The sequence below is a fragment of the Apus apus genome, chromosome Z, assembly GCF_020740795.1.
Source record: "Apus apus isolate bApuApu2 chromosome Z, bApuApu2.pri.cur, whole genome shotgun sequence".
NCBI lineage: Eukaryota > Metazoa > Chordata > Aves > Apodiformes > Apodidae > Apus > Apus apus.
In genome coordinates, this window is record NC_067312.1 from 14214431 (window position 1) to 14236290 (window position 21860).

The 21860-nt window shown below is 39.5% G+C and overlaps 1 protein-coding gene across 3 annotated transcripts in view; it reads left to right on the forward strand.

Annotated features, from left to right (window-relative positions):
• Window positions 1-230: 230 nt before the first annotated feature.
• The window catches only part of OSMR (oncostatin M receptor), a 32408-nt gene continuing 10778 nt past the window's right edge, over window positions 231-21860 (forward strand). Inside the window, exons 1-11 of one of the 3 annotated variants that reach the window (XM_051642373.1) lie at window positions 266-307; window positions 1071-1206; window positions 3325-3441; window positions 8896-8992; window positions 12144-12307; window positions 14959-15118; window positions 15794-16075; window positions 16624-16753; window positions 18022-18179; window positions 20258-20394; window positions 21563-21716. In XM_051642373.1, coding sequence (XP_051498333.1) covers window positions 8920-8992; window positions 12144-12307; window positions 14959-15118; window positions 15794-16075; window positions 16624-16753; window positions 18022-18179; window positions 20258-20394; window positions 21563-21716 — 1258 coding nt within the window. In that variant the 5' untranslated portion in view covers window positions 266-307; window positions 1071-1206; window positions 3325-3441; window positions 8896-8919. Of the gene's footprint in view, window positions 308-1070; window positions 1207-3324; window positions 3442-8895; window positions 8993-10272; window positions 10413-12143; window positions 12308-14958; window positions 15119-15793; window positions 16076-16623; window positions 16754-18021; window positions 18180-20257; window positions 20395-21562; window positions 21717-21860 lie in introns of those variants that run through there. The other 2 variants (XM_051642375.1, XM_051642376.1) reach the window with 2 other exon arrangements.

Here is a 21860-nt window from a genome sequence, read left to right on the forward strand (position 1 = left end):
AGAAGCCAGCCTGTCCTCCTCTCCCCGCTCCTGGAGGACGTGCAGATGGGGGAGGGCACTGCGGAAGGGAGGCGAGAGCCCCCGCTCCCTGCCTTCGGGAGGGCAGCCAAGGGAACCAGCCACGCTTCCCGAACTCGGCGACGAAATTCCCGTCCTCCGCGAGGTGGGAAGAGGCACCGCCTTGCCCGGAGGAGGGACGGCCGCGCTCTTGCTCTTCCCGGCACTGACCGCAGGGGCCGGAGCTTCCCGCTGGACACCAGGCGGGGTCCTGCTTCCCGCCGTTCCTGAGGGAGCTGCTCGGCTGCAGGTGAGTTGTGCCCGTCTCTCCCTGTCGCGGCAGCTCCTCGTTCCCCCAGTAATCCCCGCCGAGGGTGCCCGGCCGCCCTCTCTGAGAGGAGCTCCTGGCCGCTCCGCCTGTGCAAGATCCATCTCCTTCCCCTCGGCGCCTTTTTCTTTTCTTTTCTTTTCTTTTCTTTTCTTTTCTTTTCTTTTCTTTTCTTTTCTTTTCTTTTCTTTTCTTTTCTTTTCTTTTCTTTTCTTTCTTTTCTTTCTTTTCTTTTCTTTTCTTTTCTTTTCTTTTCTTTTCTTTTCTTTTCTTTTCTTTTCTTTTCTTTTCTTTTCTTTTCTTTTCTTTTCTTTTCTTTTCTTTTCTTTTCTTTTCTTTCTTTTTTTTCTTTTCTTTCCTTTTTTTCTTTTCTCTTTTCTTTTCTTTTCTTTTCTTTTCTTTTCTTTTCTTTTCTTTTCTTTTCTTTTCTTTTCTTTTCTTTTCTTTTCTTTTCTTTTCTTTTCTTTTCTTTTCTTTTCTTTTCTTTCCTTTCCTTTTCTCTTCTTTTTTTTCTTTTTTTTTTTTTTTCTTTTTTTGAAACGCCCTGTGAAGTTTTTACTTTGGAATTTAGTCCTCCTGGAGCCCGTTAAGCACTCTTTGCCCTTTGCCTGCCCTTTAAACCCCGTTTTTCCAAGCATCCTCTCGGCAGTGCGGCTGCGGGGGAGCTCCAACCCGTCCTTGTGCGGCTCCTTCGCCCTTTCCCCCGGGGCCACCAGCCCTGACCCTGGAATTCCGCGCGTTTTAGGGTCCACTACACTTCTCTGCTTTCAAGATGTCAGTGCTTAGCTCCAGCACAGAGGCTGCTGCTTCGACCTAAGCAAAAAAAAAAACAACAAACCTGAGGTAACGTACATCGTGGACGAGGATGTTGCTCCTGCCAGGTGATTTGGTTTGGTTTTAACATCTATTCCTACTAGGTGAAGAAGGTTTTGACTTGCTTAGAAATGCAAGCCCAGACCTTTAAATCTAGCATGATACAGAGGAAAAGTGTTACTCCCACTTTAAGCAGCTAAAATCTGTTGTTTAATCTCTCAACCACTGGAGTAAATGAGAAAACAGCATAAATTCCAGTGTGCTTCCTGCATTCTTGGGAGCTTGACTGGGTTTTTTTTTTTTGGCCTAACATTTTTCTCTCTCTTTTTTTTCCTAAATTTTGCATGACTGGGCCGCTCCAGCAAAGTAAACCAGATTCTAACAAAATTACAAGTAGATCATGCCTGAGAACATGGTAAAATTATTCTTCCTGTTGGTATGAGTCATGCCTCCATATTATGCCATTCCTTCCCTGCAATTGTTGGCAGTGGGGCAGGATTGGGCAAGAGTAGCCTTAGTTTCTGGAACACCTTATGTTGTTGTTTTTTTTAGTTTGTTTTGGTTTGGTTTTTTGTGCTTTTTTGTGCTTTTTTTTTTTTTTTCTATTTAATTACTTTCTTGCTTGGATTTCCGCCTTCATGGGACCATAAAACACATAATGTTTTCCTGGTTTGCTCTTCAGAAAACCAGCAGTGTTCATCAAAGAGCTTCCTATTTTTATCAAAAAACCCTGGAGATAAGCCTATCTCTAAGTGATCAAATGATTATATGCCTATCAGACCTTACTTGCAGAAATTAGTTTCTTCCATCCATGTGTGGCTTTTTTTGGTAGGTTTTTTGTTGTTGTTGTTGCTTACTGATTAGATCACAAAGGCTTATTAGGAGCTTTCAGTGTCTTACACACATATGTATTTTTTGTGCTAAGTGTAATCGAAACTATCCTTAAAACTGGGAGAAGAAAGCCTGAGTACAAAGACTAAAGGAAGGGTTCACACACTTTAGAATCTGGTATCTTGGCTATTCATTTTTTTCATAATTCAGAATTGTTGCAAATTAAATATTCTATAAACAATGTGATGTTTACTTTGAAGAGGAGTCTATTTAGTTGTAGGATGTTGTGGCAGCTGCTACTTTGCCCACACTTAGTAGGTTTCTGACGGCTTGACACTGCTCCCTGTTTGAAGAAGAGCTGTCTCAGTTGGATGTCAGCTCTGCACTGTTCATTTTACAAGAGATATCTTACTGGGAATTGCAGGAATCCGGAGAGCAAAGGCACACTTCAGTGCAGAGCCTTTGTACGTAGGGCATTCTAGCTCATTTTGGCACTTACCTAGTCTGTTTCAGTCAAAAATACCACTCCTGAGGATGAATTAGTCTACTTAACGATCTGGTGTACTTTCTAGGGGAGCCTGTTTCCCTCTTTGGATGCTACAGAAGGAGCTCATTAGGTTTTGGCATTAAACACATCAGTTATGTTAGTGACATTGTACTGCATGGCATGAATTTGAGTTGTGATTCTTAGCCTCAATAGGTCTTTTTTTGAAGCAGAGGAAATCAGAATATAGGATAAAAAGCATTATATAAGTTCAGAGTAGTATTAATACTGCATTTGCATCGCTGACAGTTCTATTCTACCTCTGGTCTAGGAAAATTTGTCCAATCAATAGTGTTTATGATCTGGTGTTTTTACCTAATACTGTCCTTTACATGGATAAAGTTTTCTGGAGCCTACCAGCTGAGAACATTTCCCAGCCTGTGAACAGGCTCTGGTCCATTTAACGGCATGGGTTGCAATTGGCAGTTGCTTTAAACATGCAAAGCAAAAGGCACTAAGAAAGGAAAGTTGTATGAAGTATGATTTGAAATACACCGTTCTAGGAAAATTGATACAAGACAGGTTGACTCTGTGGTCAGCTAATACCAGATGTTCACAGGGGGGCTTCCTGTCTTTTGCACAAGGGTATTGCAGGTGCTGCAGCAGTGTGTGCACCGTATAGCTCCAAATACCAGGCAATGACTCCTGAGTACTATGACCCTGATCTTGGGAACTTTCAGTTGAATTTTGGTGCTTTAATACCTTTGGAGAGAGGTTTGATGAAACATTTATCTTGCCACCTTTACTAGATGAATAATGGGAATTTGATTTTCCTTTCATCCATCCATCACAAATGCACTGGCCTGAACAGGACTTCAGGGATCATCTAAGCCTGCATTTTGCTCTGAAAGAGAAATTATTTGTCTGGAGATACTTATTTAGACTATTTGCAGACTACCTACATAAGGAGATTTCATCTCTTCCCAAGGTAATTCACTCCTGTGCTGTCTCCACTTCTTGGGTGATTGCTCTTTAATCATCAGGTCTCTAAATAATTCTTAATGTTGCTGGTTATTATTGCAGTTGCCACCAGGTGTCCAAAATGGTTCTATTGATGTATCTGTCAGTACTGTTTATTTTCAAGTTAGGCTTGGGAGTCCTGAATAAATTTTTAGCTGTTTTGTCACATCCAATGTTACATTTTTGCAATGGGAAGAATTACAAGTAGATGATATATTCATTAATTTTAAAAAAAATCAGTGATTCAGGCTGCAGACTGACAAGACAAAGGAACACTGCTTTATTTACCCCACAGATGTTGAATTTTTAGAAGAGGAAAGAATGTAGGATAAAATGAAAAAATTCTCACCTAGCTAACTGCTATAGCTCTGACAGATCATTTTGTGCCCAGCTATCCTCAATTTATGGCTTAGTATTATCCCCCATTTAATAGATAATTTCACAGTGTGTCCAAATAAACAAATCATCACAGAAATTAGAACTGAAACTACTGTTGCTGAGACTGGAAAAGAATTAGAGCTCAGGGGTGGGATTATTTCCTTTTGTTTGGCATTTTTGAGGCCATATCTAAACTACTATGTCCAGTTTTGGGCTCGCAGTACAAAGAAGACTGACAGACTGGACTGAGTCCAGCAAAGAAGCACCAGGAGGCTTTAAAGGCTGAAGCACACATAGGGGTCACTGAAGGATCTGAGTTTGCTTAGCCCTGAGAAGAGAAAGGTAAGGACAGCTCTTACTGCAGTCCTTACCTAACTTAGGAGGAGTTACTGAGGGGAGACAGAGCTAAGCTCTTTGCAGAGGTGTACAGCAAAAGAGCAAGTGAAAATGGGCACAAATTGTAACAAGAAAAATACAAGGAGAAAAAGAAAAGGAGAAAAATGAATATGTTAATAGAAGGAGAATATAAGGAAGAAAAACCTTCACAGTGAGGGTGGTTAAGCCCTAGAATAAGTTGCCTAGGGAAGTTGTGGAAGCTCCATCCTTGGAATTCTTTGAAACTCAGTTGGACAAACTGCTCTGTGATTCTGTGATAAGGTAGAGAAATGCCATTGCAAAATCTCAATGACAAAAGTAACTAGAAAGGGAAAAGTGTTCAAATTACGTCTCTGTAGTCCATATTAAAAATCACTGGCATAAGAGCTTCTTGTTCTTGACCTGCAATTCATGGAAACTAAGGCGTTCCACGTCAGACCATGGTGACAAAACATGACTTTCTCTTAAGCTTAAAAAAACCCCAAACAGCAGTGATTCATTCTCCAATGAGGAACTGTGGTATGCTATTGCGCCATTCATATCTTTTCAGACTGGCAAATATGAACCCAACTGTTATCCAGAACAATGGTTGTGATTGTCAGTTTTCTTGTGGCATTTGGTAGTTGCACACGATTAGTCAGAGGTAGTACTTTGCCTCTTTCAGGGTGATGAAACCTTCCCTGGTTTCCTGTCTTCATTCCCTGTGGTGTGCAATTATCTTACTTTTGGCAAGGATGTATTTGATCTATTATCACAGAATCACAGGGGTTGTGGTAGGGACCTCTGGAAATCATTTGGTCCAACAGTCCCACCGGAGCAGGATTCCCTAGAACAGATTACACAGGAACATATCCAGGTGGGTTTTCAATGTCTCCAGGGATGGAGACCCAACAGCCTCCCTGAGCAGCTTGTTCCAGTGCTCTGTTCCCTGCAAAGTAAAGAAGTGTTTTCTCAAATTCAGCTTAAATCTCCTGTGTACCACTTTGTGACCATTGACTCCTGTTCAGTCACTGGGCACCACTGAGAGAGTCTGGCCCCATCCTCCTGACACCTCCCTTTAGATAATTATAAACATTGATGAGATTCCCCCCTCAGCCTCCTTTTCTCTGAGCTGAACAGACCCAGCTCTCTCAGCCTTTCCTCATATGTTAGATGCTCCAATCCCTTAACCATCCTAGAGGCCCTGTGCTGGACTCTTCCCAATAGTTACTGGTCCTTCTTGAACTGGGAAGCCCAGAACTGCACACAGTACTGCAGGTGAGGCCTCACCAGGGCAGAGGAGAGGGGGAGGAGAACCTCCCTTGACCTGCTGGCTGTACTCTTCTTATGCACCCCAGGATGGCATTGGCCCTCTTGTCTTCCAGGGCACATTGTTGGTTCATAGTCAGCTTGTTGCCCTCCAGGACTCCCAGGTCTTTTTCCCCAGAGCTACTTTCCAGCAGGTCAGCCCCCAACCTGTACTGGTGTATAGGGTTGTTCTTCCCCAGGTGCAGTACTCTACACTTACCTTTAATGAACTTCATTAGTTTCTCCCTGCCTGCCTCCTCAGCCTGTCAGTGTCAGGCTGGATGGCAGCCCAGACTTCAGCCACCCCTTCCAGTTTTGTATCATCAGCAAACTAGCTAATGATACACTCTATCCATTTGTCAGGGTCAATGATTAATGTATTGAACAGGGCTGGACCCAGTACTGACCCCTGGGGGACACCACTAGTTGAGGGCCTCCATTTGGACTCAACCTCACTGACCACAACGCTCTGGGCACTGTCCTTCAGCCAGTTCTCATCCATCTCACTACCCAATCATGCCATCCAGACTTGTCAAGTTTGGTTGTAAGGATGCCATGGGAGACACTGTCAACAGTTTTGCTGAGGTCAAGGTAGACCATGTCAGCTGCCCTCCCCTCATCTGTCCATCTAGTTGTGCCATCACACAAGTCTATCGTGCTGGTCAAGCATGACTTCTCCTTGGTGTACCCATATTAGCTACTCCTGATACCTCTCCTTTCCTCAGTGTCCTCCTCTCCTCAAATTATCTTCATGGAGTATTTTTAAGTGAAATCGATAATGTGTTTTGTACAACTGTTTTGATTCTCTTTTAATCTTTCTAGCCAAGGCACAGATTTTTAACTGATTATTTTATACAAGTATTTAATTATTGATAATACACAATAAGTACTTGGCATTAGTTGGTATTAATTACTGTATGTGATTAATTTGTTAGTCACAGACAGAAGTTTCTGCAGAAAGATTATTTAAGTAAAAATACTCCTCTACATTAAGGACTGTATTTCTTTATTCTTGAGCAGTATTTCATTTATTTAAATTTAGTTTGTATTCTCTTCTGTTAGAGCAGTCCAGAGCTTTTCCCATAAAAGCTGGTTTGATGCAAAAAATTGCACATATTATTTCAATTTGTTATACAGTACTAAACTAGGTTATTAACATACTGAATAGTGAAAAGCATTGTAGCTGTCCAAAATATGTTTAAATTCTGATGGTCTTTTATTGTATTAGGCTGCCCTTTAGTATCATATGGCTAAAAATAAATGAATAAGAGTGATCTAGACTGTATTATTAGTGAACTGGCAGTGTAAATAACTGCAGAGAGATCGTTAAACTGGGCAATGAGAATGCCTCTTATGAGCAGAAAAGGGTTTGGATTTGTTTTCCAAGTAGGAAGTAATTTAAACAGTCTAATATGTCATGAGTTCCACAAAACTTTCTTACTGGATTCAATGTTGAAGTTCAGAGATACATGAGAAATAGGACAAATAGCTTTGTGTCCAACCCCAAAGATGCTTACAATATCAGAAGTTTTGTGGGGCCAGGTTTTCATCATGCTGATGCAGCTAAGTCAGGAGTTAGGCTGCTGAGGCTAACTAATCTTAGAGCAGAGAGTGAACTCCCTTGACTTTAAAAGCAGTTTTATTTTCACTTATTTCTGAAAAAAGGCATGGAATATTTTGTGTCTCAATTTAATATCATTCAAAAGAATAACAATCCACCAAAGAGTTACCAGAAGTCTTAACATAATCTGCTTTGGAAAGACTTAATTTTGTGTCAATTACTTGCCACTCACTGCTCTATAACAAAAAGCCATTCTGTCACGTTTATGCAAAACATAAAAAATATTTTCCCTTTTAGATACTAAATTTGATCAGGTGACACAAAAAGACTAAAATTAGAAAATATATAAAGCAGATTTCCCTTACGTCAGTTCATGTTGGGTGTGAATTAGGCCTAGTTTCCTAAAAACATTTGGATTCTTTATTCATGTTGATTTTAGTGTTGTCCACATACTTCTGAGGATATTGGTATAAAGGCAAAAAATGGTGAAGATCAAAAAGTAGGCAAGACAATGCTCACCTTTTAAATATTGGGGCCTCCATGTGAATTATTTGTGCTCACAAGGAAGAAGCTGGGGCACAGAGCAGCAAGAGTGCTGCTCATGAGCCCTGTGCCCTGTATTGCAGTGCTGTGTGCAGCCCTCGTCTGCAATTTCCATGTGACCTTTAGAAAGGTGAAAAGAAAAAAAGGTTGAAACTTTATTTTGATCCTTTGGAGAAATTAAGATCAAAACCAATTAATCTAAGGCAGGGTCATTAAACTGAAGTGTCTGTATCTCTGAGGTGTTAAACTGGGAGTTTTCTAGTAGGAAGAAATTCTAGAGTGAATTCCTGACCCTTCTGAAATGTTCTTTTCTTGGCTTTAGTGGGGACAATAGGTCATTCTGGTTATTTGTCCTGCTAAGCAGTCTGAATTTCTGTTGTGGAAGCAGCGGTAGAAGATTCTCTTTATCAGTATTCTGCACAGCTCCTGAAATGTAAAATATGGAAATAAAATGTTAAAGATAGCTGTATCCGTAGTCCTGTTCCTGTTGTTTGGACTTTTGTGCCCTCTGTGCCGAAGTGCAATTAACTGTACTGCTGCTGAATGTTTACTTCTCCCTTCTACATGAGGGAGTTTGCAGGTGACTCATGACTTGTGAGATCTGACTTATGATCGGTCCCTCAGGACTGGGCAGTGCAAGTCAGCATTTTATCCCTTCACAATCACAGCATGAAAGCTGTGAAAAGAATGCTAGATAGAGCTATGTGCTGCTTGAGATGTCAGACCTTCAGGAATGGGACTTGCAAAGACTTTGATACATGTATTTCAACTCCAGTCTAATAAAACCCTCCATAAAGTGTCCTGGGTGCTGACAACGGGCAAGACAGTACTTGCCAAAGTAATCGATCAGGCTCTAGGCGGAGTGGAAACCAGAAGCTCTTTTGCACCTTTGATGCTTTTTTTTTTTTTTTTTTTTCCTTGTTAGGATGGATATATTTTTATTTGTGCAAGAGGAAAGCCAAAATTCTATCAGGACAAATATGTGTTTTAATATTCCTTAGAAATACCTGGAGGGAAAACTTTAAAGATATTGTATATTTTATTGGTTTAGATTAAATTAAACTTTTTGACTGTCATTAATTTTTCCCTATGCTGTAGCCAGGTCCTAAAAATAAGACATTTTTTTCCATTCCTTATGTTTCTATGTCCATTCTTCCTGAATTTCTCTTAAACTGCCTGGAGTGTGTGCCTGGGTTTTTGTTTATTAATTCTTGAATATGGTAATACTATCTGGACTAATATCTGGCATGCATTTCTCCTAACTTCTTTCCTGATAAGTCTCATGCAGGAAAAGGCAGATGAATGATGAATCTCTTCACAGTTCTGGTGGTATTGCTCACCCTGAGGACTTGTTCCAATACATACCCACAGCAAGGTAAATGTCTGAACATTTGCTTTTTTATTTGGAAACAGTCTACAACAACTGAAGCTTTTGCCTCACTTGTTTGTAAGTCTCATCTGATTAAGCAACATGTTAAATAATTAATAAAATTATTCTCTTTGGTAAGGTGATGAAGCAGCTTGTATAATTACCTTTTGTAACTCCATCATGCAAAATTGCCTGTTAAATCAATAACTTGAAATTATGTGAGCCCGGAGTGTATTTATTTATTTGTTTTCCCTCTGTCTCAAATGTTTTTGATCTGTGCTCTGTTGTCTTCAAATAATTTATTTCCTCTTTTGATAACTTTTGTGCTTTTCTATTTCTTCCCTTCACTTTCTCTTTCTTGCTTGTTTCATCTATGAAAACTTCAGCACTTCTGTTGACTCTTTTCTGTTAGTGCCACAAGATTCCAGGACCAGATTTTTATTTCTAGCACCTGACATACATATCCACTACAAAGAAAAAAGCAAATATGTATATTTGGAGGGAACAAAGTTAAATATAAGGATAACTTTCCAGCAGTATTTAAAGGTAAAATACTGTTTGCACACTTCCTGCTGGCATTAGCATTGGCCATTACTCCATTAATTAATTAATTAATTAATTAATTAATATTTTTAATTGGATTTTCTGTGTCCACCATTACCAGAATTTACCAGACTGTAGTATGTATTATAGAAGCTGTACTGCCTCCAGTAAGTTTGAAAGGGAGGGAAACAGGTGGGTTTTTTGTATAAATGTACTTGTTGTCATACTCAAGGGGATAATATGTCTGTTTCTGACTTTTTTGCCTCTCTCCAACCTCGAAATTCAAGTGTTCACACTCTATGTGCCAGTTCCTCAGTTTTGAGGCTATTACCAATAACCCTAGAGTGATAAAACTTTGTAATGTAGGCAAGTCCAAACAGTTACTGCATGACAGTAACTTGGTCACTTGTTTTAACATGCAGTTGTTCAGGAATAAAATTAATCTCTGTTGTTAGTTGTAAAGCTATTAATACAGTCTTGAGTTAGCTTTCAAGTTAAAACAAGTCTTAAAATGCCTTGGTTATTTAACATTGCTAGGAGAGGAAAATTATAACTGTGAAAGCTACAAGTATTTCTTCATGTGTAAATTTTACAACAAAAATTTTCAAGCCACACACTGTAACTCAGTGGTCTTCAAGATCTTAGATGCAGCCTTAGCTATATTGTTTATTCTGTTTGTACAGTGTATAAGCCATGATTGGTGACCTAGACTCTCTTATGCCAGGCTCTGAGGAGAACAAAATCGTGAGAGGTCTGAAGTGAAAAGACATCTAAAAAAAAGGACATAGTGGAAAGACACTCGTACAGATGGAGACAAAAGAAAAAAAAAGAAACTGAAGAGACCTTTGTGGATTTTTTTTGTTAAGTTAATTAACCTTGGCAGGTAAAAAATATTCTCCATGGTGAGAAAAGGGATTTTAGCTTGAACAAAAAGACACAGATGTAGAGAAAAGAAGCAAGCTCCTCCTCAGCGCAATAAGCATAGTAGTGATACTGGCAATTAGAACTGGCTAGAGAAGGAGCAGAAAAGAGGATAGGGAAATTCAGAAGATAGACAGGGGTTTCTTGTAATGTTGCACCCTGAAAATGAAGGGGTTCCTGCCAACTAGCTGGGTTATCTTTCAGGCTTATTTGTTTCCTTTCCCTGGGAATCTTTGTGCCTGTAAATTCCATTTAGAGCCTAGCTCATTGACCCAGCCAGGTCCCTTCCTTTAGATTTGCTTATTTGTGCTGGGCCCATTTGTCTCGCCCAGTTTCTTCAGCACTGCTGAAAGAACACATAGAATGGCAAGGGTCCAGAGCTCTAGATCAGCCACCTATTTGCATATGTGAAATAACATCCCCTCAGAGACTTGGTACATGGTATTTCAGGTAACATACAAGTAAGGTTGATCAGAAAATGAGCCTCTAATAATATACGCTGGAGAGGAACAAAATTACAGTCAGTTCCTCAGCATAAATAATTTTAACTGCCTTCATCTTGTTTTGATGGTGAAAGTTTGTGGAATGTGAGGAGGTGAAGTATGATTTCTTTTCTGTGTCCTGGTCTGAATCAGCATTCTGACCCTGTCATTTTTAACAAGCAGAGGGATCTTGGAAAGCAACACTGGCAAAAAAAAATTCTAGTTACTTCTCTACTTCAGTTCTTTGGCGTCATCAACAACCAGATCAGCTTTAGGGCTGGGTGGGTTTTGGGTTTTTTTTCGGGGGGGTTGTTGTTTGGGTTTGGGTTTTGTTTGGGTTTGTTTGTTTTTGTTTTGTTGTCTTCTGTTTTTTGGGGTTTTTTTATTTGTTGCTTTGCTTAGTTTTGGGGTTTTTTTGTTTTGTTGTTTTTTGTGGGGTTTTTTTTTTCAGGAAGGAGAGAAGATACAGATCAGTATCTTCAGAGCAGTATCTTCAGTCTCTTCCAAGAGTTAGGGTTTTTTTTGGGAGGAGTGACAGTGCAGACATTTAAAAAGAAGGACCACTCATAGGATGATCTGTAGGTTTCAGCAGGCTTGTCTTCTTAAGGGGCCTTTCCTTTTATAACAACAAAAGGGTCTTCAGTCTGACTATTAAACTTTATTTTGTTCTGGGAATTAGCTTCAGCCATTATAACTAGGTGTTTAATTCTAGTAGAACAATCTACAATCCTAACTAATGTACTTAAGCTCTGTGTAGAGCAACCAGGAATGTGCCTAATATTAGGCTATCATTGAGCTAGCTAGTGGAGGGAAAATCTTACCCTATCCTGTTCAAATACTTGATTGTCATTAATTAATACATTATGTTTTTCCTCTTCATAAAATTAAAAATGGATGGATCAATATTCTCATAAAGTAGCTGGTAAATTGAGATCATAAAGAAATTAAATAACATACCCAATGTCGTAGTTGAGGGCTATTGAGTAGATTCAGGGACTTCATTCTTGCCTGCTGATGCCTTAAGATTAAAGATTATCTTTGCATTTGATGTCAACAACATGAGCCTTGATCACTTTTTTTTTCCTTCAGAACTGTCTGGTATGAAATCTCTTAACTATTGCCGTTTGAGAATTGCTTTGAAACTTGGCCATATTTGAAGAACTAAAGCATACATAAACATGACTATTTTTGTGTCCTTTTTGTGGTCCTAGAATCCATTGTGTTTCCAGTAACGTATCTTAACGTTTCCAAGGATTTGGCTCTTCAGCAGTTGCTGGTGGAATGGGATGTTGGCAAGGCAGCACATGATGCTGAGCTGGCAATGTCTTTTGAAATACAAGTCCATCGAACGGGTGTAAAAACTACTGTGTGGACAGTAAGTGTATTTTTTAAAAAAAGTGTACTAATTATTCACAATATAAAGGAAGCTAAAGGAAAATCCAGTTTTCAGATACATATGCAGATAGCTTTGCTGTTTGGCTTTACTGCTATTTACAACCTAGTATTTACAAAACTCTATTAGAAATACCTCCATATTTCACTAGATGCCAGACTTACTCTAATGTTCTGTCCAGATTTTGTGCAGAAATATTGGCTTAGATGAAGTAACATTTCCACTTGTGCCGCATGTAGTTATGCTTTGAATACCCTTACTGGAGCATTGCAAAGGGCAGCCTAAGAGATCTGATTTTAAAGGCCTCTGTTTCACTTTCAAGGTGCAGGTCCTCTAAGCAGCCTGCCAAAATACCCCTTCCATTGCTTTTTTGTGGCATTATTACTGCCCTTCACTAGGGACAATGAGTCATGTTGTTGCAGCTTTTCTCACTTTATGAACCAGATGATAGTTCCAGTGTGAGTGAAGCCTTTTAAGTCCTGTGCTTGGCTCTGTTAGCTATTACTTTATACCCACTGCTTCCAACTAAGGAAGAAGTAGTGATGTGTCTTTTGCAAAGGTCCTATCCTGCTAGTATTCTTTAACACCAAAGCAAGCTAAATTTTCTGAAGAGGTAGAGATAACCCAAGTCATAGGCTTAGGACTGTTCCTAATGCTTGCTCCAGTTTGTGACTTTAGTGTGAGAACTTTTGCCTCCAAAGAAAATGTTCTCTTCTTTGGAGCTAACAAAATCTTTTGGGATTTAAAGGCATGTTTTATAACCTGTTACAAGTCATCTGTTGATTGAACGGTGGAAATATATGAAATGCATATGTTAAAACTTAGTAAACTGGAAAACTGCTCATTTACAGCTGCTATTTGTGAGAAAGCACAGAAGTGCAGAAGAGCTTGTTTTTCTAAACCCGGAAGTCAATAAAATAGGATGGGTACTCTTAAGTACCACAACTCACTCTGATCAGCCATGTTGGTAGTATTTTGTTTCTGAGTTTGAAGGACCACACCTTCAGTGCAGAGGAGTTCTGTAGTGTTCAGAAGATTGTGACCACTTTGATATTGCAGTAAGATTTTCAACACCCCATGAATAGGTGTAACCCTGGAGTCAGAGACTGGGCTGTATAACTACAAACAATTAAGTGTGTTTTTTGACTATTCTTCCACCAAACTCTTGTGAACTTGCTGGAGGAATGAAAGAGTCCTCCAGGGACTCTTTCCAGGGACATAGTCCATTCTGTATTCATAGTAAACGTGACAAGAAAAATAAACAAGGTATTTTTTTATGTCACTACCATACATGAATGTGTTTGCTTTGCAGTTTATTGAAGACTATATGTACCACCAAAGAAACTCTGTGAGTCTGCTCATATAAATCACAGATGGTCGATATAACTTCCAAAGCACTGACTACATTCCTCAGGGCTATAACAGAGAAATTAAATTGTAAACTGATTGCATTACATTTCTCAGAGTGGTGATATTATGAAAGTGCAGGTGTTGCTGATGGAAAGCAGTAATGGAGAGCAGTTTTCTGTCAATGTGAGCCAGGATTGTTATAGCTCATCTGAACAGCATGGATCTGTATGCTGAGAATCTGGTATGGCTGCCTTAAGAAGTACTGAAGCATATCTACTGTTCTAAAATGTATTTGTAATTACAAGTAATTAATAGATATCTTTTTTGAGCAATTTTTCCTGCTTCTTACAGGCTGTCATACCAGGGGAGATTCACTCTTGGGTTAACTTGCTTGTGTCTGTCTGTGTGACTACATGGTTAGTTTGCCCTAGTTAGCTTGAATTGCTATGCTGTGTATTGGTGCTGCTCATTTTGTGCACAGGTGGGTCTTAACAGGGACATGCTGCGAGGACTTTGCAGGAAATCTTAGAAAGCAGCAGAACATTTTGTATTTTTCACTGTTTGCATTTACATAATTCAATATAATAATGTTTGCCAAATTACAGAACATTTAGCTCCCATGATTTTTGAATATTTTTTTTTTTATGTTTTAGGCTCTCCTTCCTCTGTTCCCTTTATGGAGCTCTAACAGTTTTGAATATTTTTTCATGTTTCTTGTGTGTGTGTGTGTATTGCAGCAGTCAAGCATTTTGAGGAAATGAGCAGATCTTTTCCTACTCTGCCTCTCAGTGATGGTAGTACTGTCCTCAGATGCTGTGTCTCAGCATTTCAATGAAATATCATCTGCATAAATCCATACTGGCCAGTGCAGGTTTCTGCTGTAATTCAGAGTCAGGGATAAGTAACACAAGGCATTAGACAAGATGCACTTGCAGGCAGCAGCATCTGTGCATGTTATTACTCATGTATTAGCAGGCACAAATAACCCTCTGAAAGTCTCTGAGAGAGAACCCATTTCATGAGAAGCAGGGCCTGACTCACAACTATGTCGGAATCAAGCAGTCTTGCCAGCACATCAATTACTCCAGCTTATAAGCACTTTCTTAGCTTACTGGTTACTTAATGTTGGGTCATGTGTAGCAACTGGGATTTCAGAGGTTCATTTTTCAAAAGCATTTTCCTCCTTTAAGCTTTCTCTCTTCCTCTCTGCTTTTGATTGTGCTTCCAAAGTGCCTACATGTTGCTGTCTCTTCAGTACTTGCTTTACTGGCCTTTGTTTCTAGGAGTTTCATAACGTCACACTTGATAAATCAGGAAAGCCTCTTAATTGGATATGGGATTCAGACTTCCCTCTGGAGTGTATGTCACATTCAGTGAGAATCAGGAGTAAAGCAGACGCATCAAAAATCTGGAGTCAGTGGAGTCGGTGGGAGACTGTCCTGGGTAAGCAAAAGAAGACTTTGCAGTGTTGTTTCTATTTTTTCCTGTACAATGCTAGATTGTTGTTCACAGGTGACTTTAATGCTAAAGTCCAAGTCAGGAGAGATGGCATTTTTTTAAATAGTGCTTAAGACATTGTTTTAATTTGCAGACTGTCTTCCTAAGCTAGAAACCCAACAGTTTTAGAGCTTTTCTCACTCACACATTAAACCAATGCAGTGCAAGGAGTGACATGGCATCTCATCAGACACAGCCCTAGCCCAGACTGAGGGAGAGGAGAGGAAGTGCATAGCTATGGTGACATCACCTGATGCATGTGTTGTGCTTGTCTGGGGCAAGCATCAGCCTGTTCCTAGGTGCAGGAAGTAGTGTTCTTTTCTAAAGCTAGTTCTTAAAGGCACGGGTATTATTTTTTTTCCCTTAAGTGAAAGACAGTGAGATGGATTTAGTCTCTTATGTAGTTTGTTGAACTACATAAGATGTTTATGGGTTTAAGCGAAATATAGTTATTATTCATTGCGAAGTTCATCTCTGTATGGGGAAGAATACTTAATAGAAGTCCATGAATGTATAATGTAATATTAGTAGATCTTTGTGTAAATACTCAGTTATCTGTTCTGGTTGAAGGCTGCTGCCATGATCAGATTCTGAAGTGGTTTTTTATGTATTAATTTGCAGGCCTGGACACTTCGAATAACAGTGGACCACAAATATTTCCAAATGAAAAATTTGTAGAGGAAGGCTCTGACATCAATCTTTGTTGCATTGGAAGGAAAGGTCAAACCATTAAGGGATTCTTTCTAGACCCAGCTATCCATGCTTTCAATCACACAAACAGTCAAGTTGGACTTCTCACTGTGAAAAATGTTCCACATCAAGAAGTGTCTTACATCACAGTCTACTGTGAAGAGTCTTGCAAAGAAAAGCAGTGCTATGGTCATGCAGGGTTTTTTCTGGGTAGTAAGTGAATGCTTTATTACAGTTCTGTTTTCCTGTTGTCATGAAGTCAAGAAACACTGTGCGAAATGGGGAAAGAAACAAAAATAACCTTTCTTTTAGCTTTTATTTTCCTGGGATGTCCAGCAGAATTCAGTTTAATGTTTGACTTCATATCTCTCCACTTGCATACAAGAATATGCTTTAAAGAATAGCATTAAATGTGTTCAGATTTATCTCATTAATTGATCCCAGGACAGGTGGCTGATTTTATATATACCTACTCATTTAGTAGTTCAGCTACATTGTCTGTGTGCATGTGACAAGAATTCAGCACAGTCTCCCTCTTGAAGGCTAGTAGCAATTTTTACAGATAGAAAAAAACACAGGAATGTATTCATTCAACAACAACAACAAAACCACAACAAACCTATATTTGAAAGAATAACATCTGTAGTGAACTAGACTTTGAACATATCCATTGTTTTAAGTTTGTTAATCTAGTAAAAACTGATTGCTTCTGCCTTGACTGCCACACTGTTGATGTTTTTTTGGTTATTCCCTCTGGTAAGAACCACCTGATACACCTAATGATTTTTCCTGCCAAACTCAAGACATGAGAATAGTAACATGTACTTGGAGCCAAGGAGGAGACACTTATCTTTACGGACGCCATTCACCAAATTACACCTTGTTTGAGGAGTAAGTCTTCTCATCTTTACATTAACTCTGGCCTATACTGTACAGAACAGTCTTGTTCTTTCCTTTAAAATCTGTGGAAAAGTTTTTTATCCTTATTACAATTAGCTGCCTGCCTCTTTCCTGCTTTCTGATCAGCTTCTTTAGCAAAGTTTGAGCAGTGCAGACTGCTCCCCGTTAGACTACCTGTAACAAGGTTGCAGGTACATCAGACCAGGTTCTGCTTGATAAAACTTGCTACTACATTCTTTTGTTGTTTGTTTTGTTTTAGATATGTCAGTATTTTTGTAGATATCCTGCAGTCAGGATGTAGATAACTTTAAAGTTTAATGTAACTAGTGGGTAACACACACAGCAGACAACTAGGATCTAATCAGCTGGTAGGCTATTAATGTGTTCACAATCCATTGACAGTAATGCTGACTCAAACTGATGATTCCCAGCCAACCTTAGTTAGCCTGAAAAGCCTTCCTAGTTATTTTTCTTTAGGATTTTGTAAATTTACATTCTAGTGCTTTCCTTCTTGAGTCCTTGAAAATCCTATGTCAAAAATGCTACTTCTGTCTGTAATGTCTCTGCAGACTTTCTCACAGCTTTTCTTGGCAGTCTGGCTCAAGGTTACACAGCTGAGGCATATGAGACCTGACCTTTGGCTCCTTGCTACAGAGGCATCTAAACAGGGAGGAGAGGAGCTTTAACAGGACAGGTGCCTCATCATCACGACAAACTTTTATCAAAAGGTCTCAGCAGAAGGCAGGTCATTGCTGTTTATGCCTTCATGGTCTCTGCATCATTCACTTCTATTATGATGGTGATTTAGAAATGGAAGGCTAAAAGATATACTTTAAATTACAGCTTCATTTCAAAGCATAATAGTACGTGTGTGAATGGTTTAATTCTTGGCAATTAAATCCCGAGTTTAGAATTTATGTGAGGAAATCACTAAAAGCAATTTATCTGTATCTTAAAAGGATAAAGCAAGCTTGGCTGTATCTTAAAAGGATAACAATTTAGCTGCATCTTAAAAGGGTAAAGTAAACTCAGACTCTGAAGAAACCATTATTCTAATGGTAAGAATACCTTTATTCATCCTGCTTCAGGCTAGGGGAAAGAAATAGGGCTAGAGGTGGCTTCTTATATTCCCCCTCAGCCTCATTTTTCATGATGCTGTATTCTAGTTTAGTATAAAACATTTTTACATCTATGCTGTTTCTACTTTATGAAAAAATGTCTTTCTCTCTTTTTCCTCTTCTCTGCTCCTTTTTTAATAGGTTTTCCCAAAAACCAGTTCCATGCACAGCAAGTTGTTCTGAGCAGTGTTCGTGTTCTTGGGATATAGGCCAGCAGAGGATCTGTAATATCACAGTGACTGTGGAAAACCCACTGGGAAAGAAAACTGCCACGGATGTTTTTAATGTAACTCACAGAAGTAAGGTCTTTTTCTGTGTCTTTGTTGAAGTTGTTCTGTTGCAAACCTTGTCCTCCTTCTGATCTTGGGTGCCCCATTTTAAAATATGAAAACCCTTGAATTTTGTCTTCACAGTTTTCATTAATTATCTGTCTCTGTTACAGATACAGTTATCTGCTGTCTCTTCAGTTTCAGCTTTGCAAAGTTATCTTTATGTTAGAAAATACCTTCACTCTAAAGGTCAGAATTGGCTATGGAAATTACCCCTTAATGCTTCAAAATCTGCTGCTTTGCTGAAGCTGGTACATAGATATTTTCTTGAACTCCCTATTGTATAACTCTGCATCATGTTGTTTCCTGCACTGTGTAGGTTGCTTGGGAATTCAGTCCCTTCTACAAGATATTATTGTTGATGCTAATGTATTTCCAAATTAAAATGGAGATGCACATTTTGAAAAATTACTAACACATCTCCAAAAGAGTTTTAATTCAGATGTAAGCAGATTTTGCCAGGAGAGAGGTAGTAGTACTAACACGTTTTGGTGCTAATATGGAACAGTAACATTGGCTGTTCTACTTTAAGAGTGGGAGAGTGGTTCATCACTGGTGAAATAAAACAGGATATTCCATGGGTAGTGACTGATGGCTGTGGTTCCTTCTTCCCTGTTGGTTATGTCATCTCACAGTGTGCCCCACATCTTGCAAGTTTCTACCTACTCCTGCCTCAAACCACCTGGGTATTTCCCATGTCTGAACCAGTATTTCCAGTTCTCTCCATGTCGTCCAGCCCCACCCCATCCACCTCAGTGTTCCCAAGGTCCTGTGGCTGCCTTAGCTCTTCGAAGAAGCAGGAGGCAACCTGTACTTAACTTAGTTCTGAATCTGACCAGCTGCTGGGTGGGAAGGCTGCTGGTGTAACTAATGAGATCTGGCAGTTCTTCCTTCCTATGTAGACACCAATTACAGTTTTGCTAGATGCGCTTTTTCATATGACCTGCAGGAACATATGTTAAATGATTGTTTCTGTTAGATTTGTCTTAGAGAGGCATGAGAGACCTAAAAGTTGATTATTTGAGGGTAGAAGCAACAGAGCAGAAAGAATGTGAAGGAGTAAAGTGGCAGGCTGTAGTGAGGCAACAAAGTATTATAAATTATCATGGAAATCCAGGCCAAAATAGGTTACATTCAATGTGCTAAGTACATTAAACATTTATTACAATTTATCCAGTTCTAGTGATTGTTACAAGTTAAAGAAATTACATATAATATATATGATGTGTTGACTATTTAGTTGGTGATTGCTGTAAAGTCCTTTATGTTTACTCTGATTTTGGACATATTTACAGTGGAATTTTCCTTGCTTAAAGGATATCAGAAAATACAGGAAAACTGAAGTATTTTGTTTTCTGTTCTGCTTATGGTAGCTGGGACATTCTGTATCAAGCACAAGCTCCTCTGAGTCTGGAAGTCTTCAAATTGTTGTTCATGGTCCAAGAAGTCCTACGATAATGGCCAAAGCTGTAAACATACCAGTCATTTGACATTGTCATGCCTTATTCCATACAACTGAATTGCTAATATGGGAGGATCTGAGAGATCTGCTGCTCTCAGTGACTACTGCTTACATAGCAGTAAAGGATCTCAGAAATCTTTCAGAAGTAGCACTCGCCCTGTTCACCAGAGGCTAACTACTGGTAGGAGTCAGTGTAAGAGTTGTGAGTAGGATTTCTGATGAAGAGGCTAGATTCTGAGGTGTAGAAATCTGGCAAATTTTACTCACTATGCTACATCAGAAGTGTCTGCTGGGCCCTGGATTAGAGAATGTTACTGCATTTACAGTAAAAGTCTCTCACTCTATTTTGCTCTTGATGATCAAAAATAGTTCCAAGTTAGATCAAGGGTTTTCTTAAATCCTGTGTAACATTTACTTGCATTTAAATTTTGAAATTAATTTTATTAATTTATATCTGCTTCTCCTAGACTGGCAGAAAAAGACCACTGTGTTTCTTATTTGCTTTTACTGCTCAGCTAAAATACCTTAAAATACTTTTGAATATACTTTGTTTTACAGGAGCTAACTCGGATTTTTCTATTGGCAGTTTATCCCGTTGCACCTTTCCAGCTGTGGGAAGAATGCACAGATACAGAAATCACATTATATTGGAAATATCAAAACATAGGAATCAAACTATTTTGTCAGACTGAAGTGCTCCATCCTGATGGAAATGTAGAAGTGGTACGGAACCTGAATTTCATAAGCAAAAATGCAACAAGTAACTTTTTGACTTGAGATTAAAAAAATAATTTCCCAGCAATATGAATGCACTCTAAACCTTGTGAGCATGTTATGTCTGTTTTCTGGATTTGTTTGCTCCCAAGGTCTGCACTAATGGTGTGTCTACATGGGTGGCCATCGCTGGCACTAATCTGTACTGCTAACACTTCCTATACTGCCGGCTGCAGTGTACGGTGTGACTGGTCTGTGTGTGTGGCTCTGTCCTCTGCTGGATGGGCTCTGAGGTTTGTTGATATACAGGAAAAAACATACAGACCTTATTATTGCTGTTAGATATACCTGACCTTGATTTGTCATGTTTTATGGTTCATGCCATCTTACACATAAATGGTGGATAGGGGTGTTTATATTAGTCCAGGAGCTTTCTGTGTACTCCTGTTGGCAGTAATTGGTGATAGTGTTTCTGCTGTCTAGTAAGGGAACACCAGGACTGTTTTTCTTCCCATCCCTTTCTATGTTCTCCTGGTCTTGTTCCACCTCTCATAAAAAGTGAGGCTGATTGACTCACTGCATACACAGTGTGGCTTCTCTGCAGTCCTTTTCTTCCAAGGCTGCCTTGCCTCTATCATAGCAAAAGGCATTACAAAGATCAGGAGCAAGCTGTATTCTGTCTTAAGTAATGCTCAAGAGCTGTTAGATCAAGTGGCTGCTGCAGTTGACCATTGCAGGAGACAGTTTGGAGGTGAGGCTTAAAAGCATCCCCTGCATTCTTAGCAGAGCTTCCCGTGTCCCAGGAGGGAGTAGGGGAAAAGGTCAGGAAAAAATGGAAGGAAAAGGCCAATGTAGATGCTCTGTGGAGCTAGAACAGCATCCTACCTATATGAACTGAGTAAAAGACTGAGACTGGGTGAGGATAAGATCTCACTGAATTCCCTCCTTGATGTAAAGAGTAGTAAAGGTTGTGAATGATTCCTACTCAGTTACAGAGATAGCTTGCAGACCTCTTTTTGGATCTCCCAGTCCTTGGATCACTATTGGTTCATGATAATATTTTCCAAGTTTACCTGACTGTTATAGGACCTAGAGGAAGAATTATTTTTTTCAGACAAAAGCCTCATGCTGATGAATCTGAACTGAGCTCTGACTCTTTGGTTTTTCTGTCTGTCAGCATAACAGTTCAGCCATGGATCCCCAGTATGTCACCCTGGGTGGACTGCAGCCCTACACGGAGTACACAGCCAGAGTACACTGTGGGGCAGCAAAGCACTTCTGGAGGTGGAGTGAATGGAGTGAAGCCCGAACCATCAGAACAAAGGAAGCAAGTATGTCCAGCCTGTTGAGAAGGAAAGCCAAGAGGATGTGCTTCTCTAGCCACCACTGCTTGCTATTTGCTACTCTTCTGCTGTGTAGCTAAAACAGGGGCTTGTTGCATGCATAGAAGTAGAAGCACATCAAGCAAACTTCAT